The sequence below is a fragment of the Curcuma longa genome, unplaced genomic scaffold, assembly GCF_044706935.1.
Source record: "Curcuma longa cultivar G26 ecotype Majalengka, Jawa Barat unplaced genomic scaffold, ITB_CL_G26_1.1 contig_24610, whole genome shotgun sequence".
Lineage (NCBI taxonomy): Eukaryota > Viridiplantae > Streptophyta > Magnoliopsida > Zingiberales > Zingiberaceae > Curcuma > Curcuma longa.
Window position 1 is genome coordinate 9,215 of NW_027432483.1, and position 1,698 is coordinate 10,912.

Sequence of the window (1,698 nt, forward strand, 5' to 3'; positions counted from 1 at the left end):
AAAAAAATGATAAAATTAAGCAAACCGAATAAAATAAAATATATTTGTTATATTTTTTAAACAGCCACATGAATTCTAATTTTTAGAAATTATTAAAAAAAATCTAAAAATTTGAACAAGCCCGACCCATTTCGGACATCCATATCCGTTCCTTTTATAAACTCCTAAACCGCCTCTCCTACAACGACCTTTCAGATTCAGACGAGACGCGGTGTATCGCGGGCTAATCATCTCCTAAAGCGCGAGTAAAAGAAGAGGACGCGATGACGACGGCGGCGCGTCCGACGTGGGCGCCGGCGAAGGGAGGGAACGAGCAGGGTGGCACCCGGATCTTCGGTCCCTCGCAGAAGTACTCCTCCCGTGACCTTGCCTCCCACACCTCCCTCAAGCCCAGGTGATTACTCTCTTTGTTCCCAAACCCTAACCGTCATCTCAAATTACGATCTCCTTTGGGGACAGCAGTTACGGGTGGAGTTAGATGCGTCGGAATTGAATCAAAATTGAAGTTTACGTTCGTTGATTTTAGAATTTTGATGGCCGAAATTTTAGGGCAAGAATGATCATTTTGCTCGCTTTTTGAAGAAGTATTATGTGAGATATTTTGTCCTGTTTCTGGTGGAGAATGAATGATGTATATATGACTGCAGGAAAGAGGGACAAGATACGCAGGATGAATTGCAGAAGAGGAACCTCCGGGAGGAGCTAGAAGATCGTGAGCGAAGGCATTTTTCCTCCAAGGACAAGTCCTATACTGGTATTCTGAATCCTGTTTCAGCATTCCAAAAGAATTTTAACCTTTCCATCGAAAAGGGAAAAAGGAAAAAAAAATGTTATGCTTCTTCTGCTGAAATATTTGCAAGATCCTTGCATTAAATCAGCCACTACAACGTTTCATCCCTGATCCTTTGATTGGTTTACAGTGATGATCATCGTTTTGTCAGTTTTCATAATTTCACTTGATTAACATTTTGGGATCACTATATTCATATATATTATTTTCTATCTTTGATATTCTTTACCTCTATTTTGCGCTTCCTTTCTATGTATCTATTTGAACACTGAAGCTCAATTTTGCACCTTGCAGAAGATAGAGACCGAAGAAAAGGGCACCTTCTCTTGGAGGGTAATCTTTGTTTAAAGCTGTCATTGGATGTTTGATGCATTTATCACTTATCAGAGTATTTTTAATGCTGAGCTTATAACCCTTAGTTGGCCTTCAGTTAGATGCCTGTGCCAAAAGAGCATCCTCTCGTTGATGATATTTTTTTTATGGTTCTTTTGTGTGTGTGTGTGTGTGTTGCAGGAACAAGGAGAGAGGCTGAAGATAGGATTGTTCCAAGGAATATTGATGCTGACGACTCTGACGTAGAGGTCAATGATGATGATGATGACACTGACAGGTAGATAGAATCATATGTGATCTGATTTGCAACTATCATTGACATTCTATATACTGCATATGAAGTTATGGGAAATAGACCTGTTTGTTTTGTGGGAAATTAGTATCAGAATCAGTCTTGGAGCTCCTAGACAAAGCTAAAACAAAGGATATTCTTGACTTCTTTTATTTTGTTTTAAAGGCTTTAGACTGAAATCATTCTGTGATAATTTCCTATTGAGATACAATCAAAGTTTCATATTGGAAATACATAAAAAAAGGTCATGAGTTTATAAGATAGAAGATATCTCCATTGATAT

General features: G+C 38.6%; 1 protein-coding gene across 1 annotated transcript; it reads left to right on the forward strand.

The window, feature by feature from the left end:
- Positions 1-206: 206 nt before the first annotated feature.
- Positions 207-1,404, forward strand: LOC141818377 (uncharacterized). The gene is made up of 4 exons (XM_074705885.1): positions 207-394; positions 648-754; positions 1,085-1,123; positions 1,304-1,404. The coding sequence occupies exons 1-4, from the start codon at positions 264-266 to the stop codon at positions 1,402-1,404; spliced, it is 378 nt and encodes a 125-aa protein (XP_074561986.1). The 5' UTR covers positions 207-263.
- The last annotated feature ends 294 nt before the right edge of the window (positions 1,405-1,698 follow it).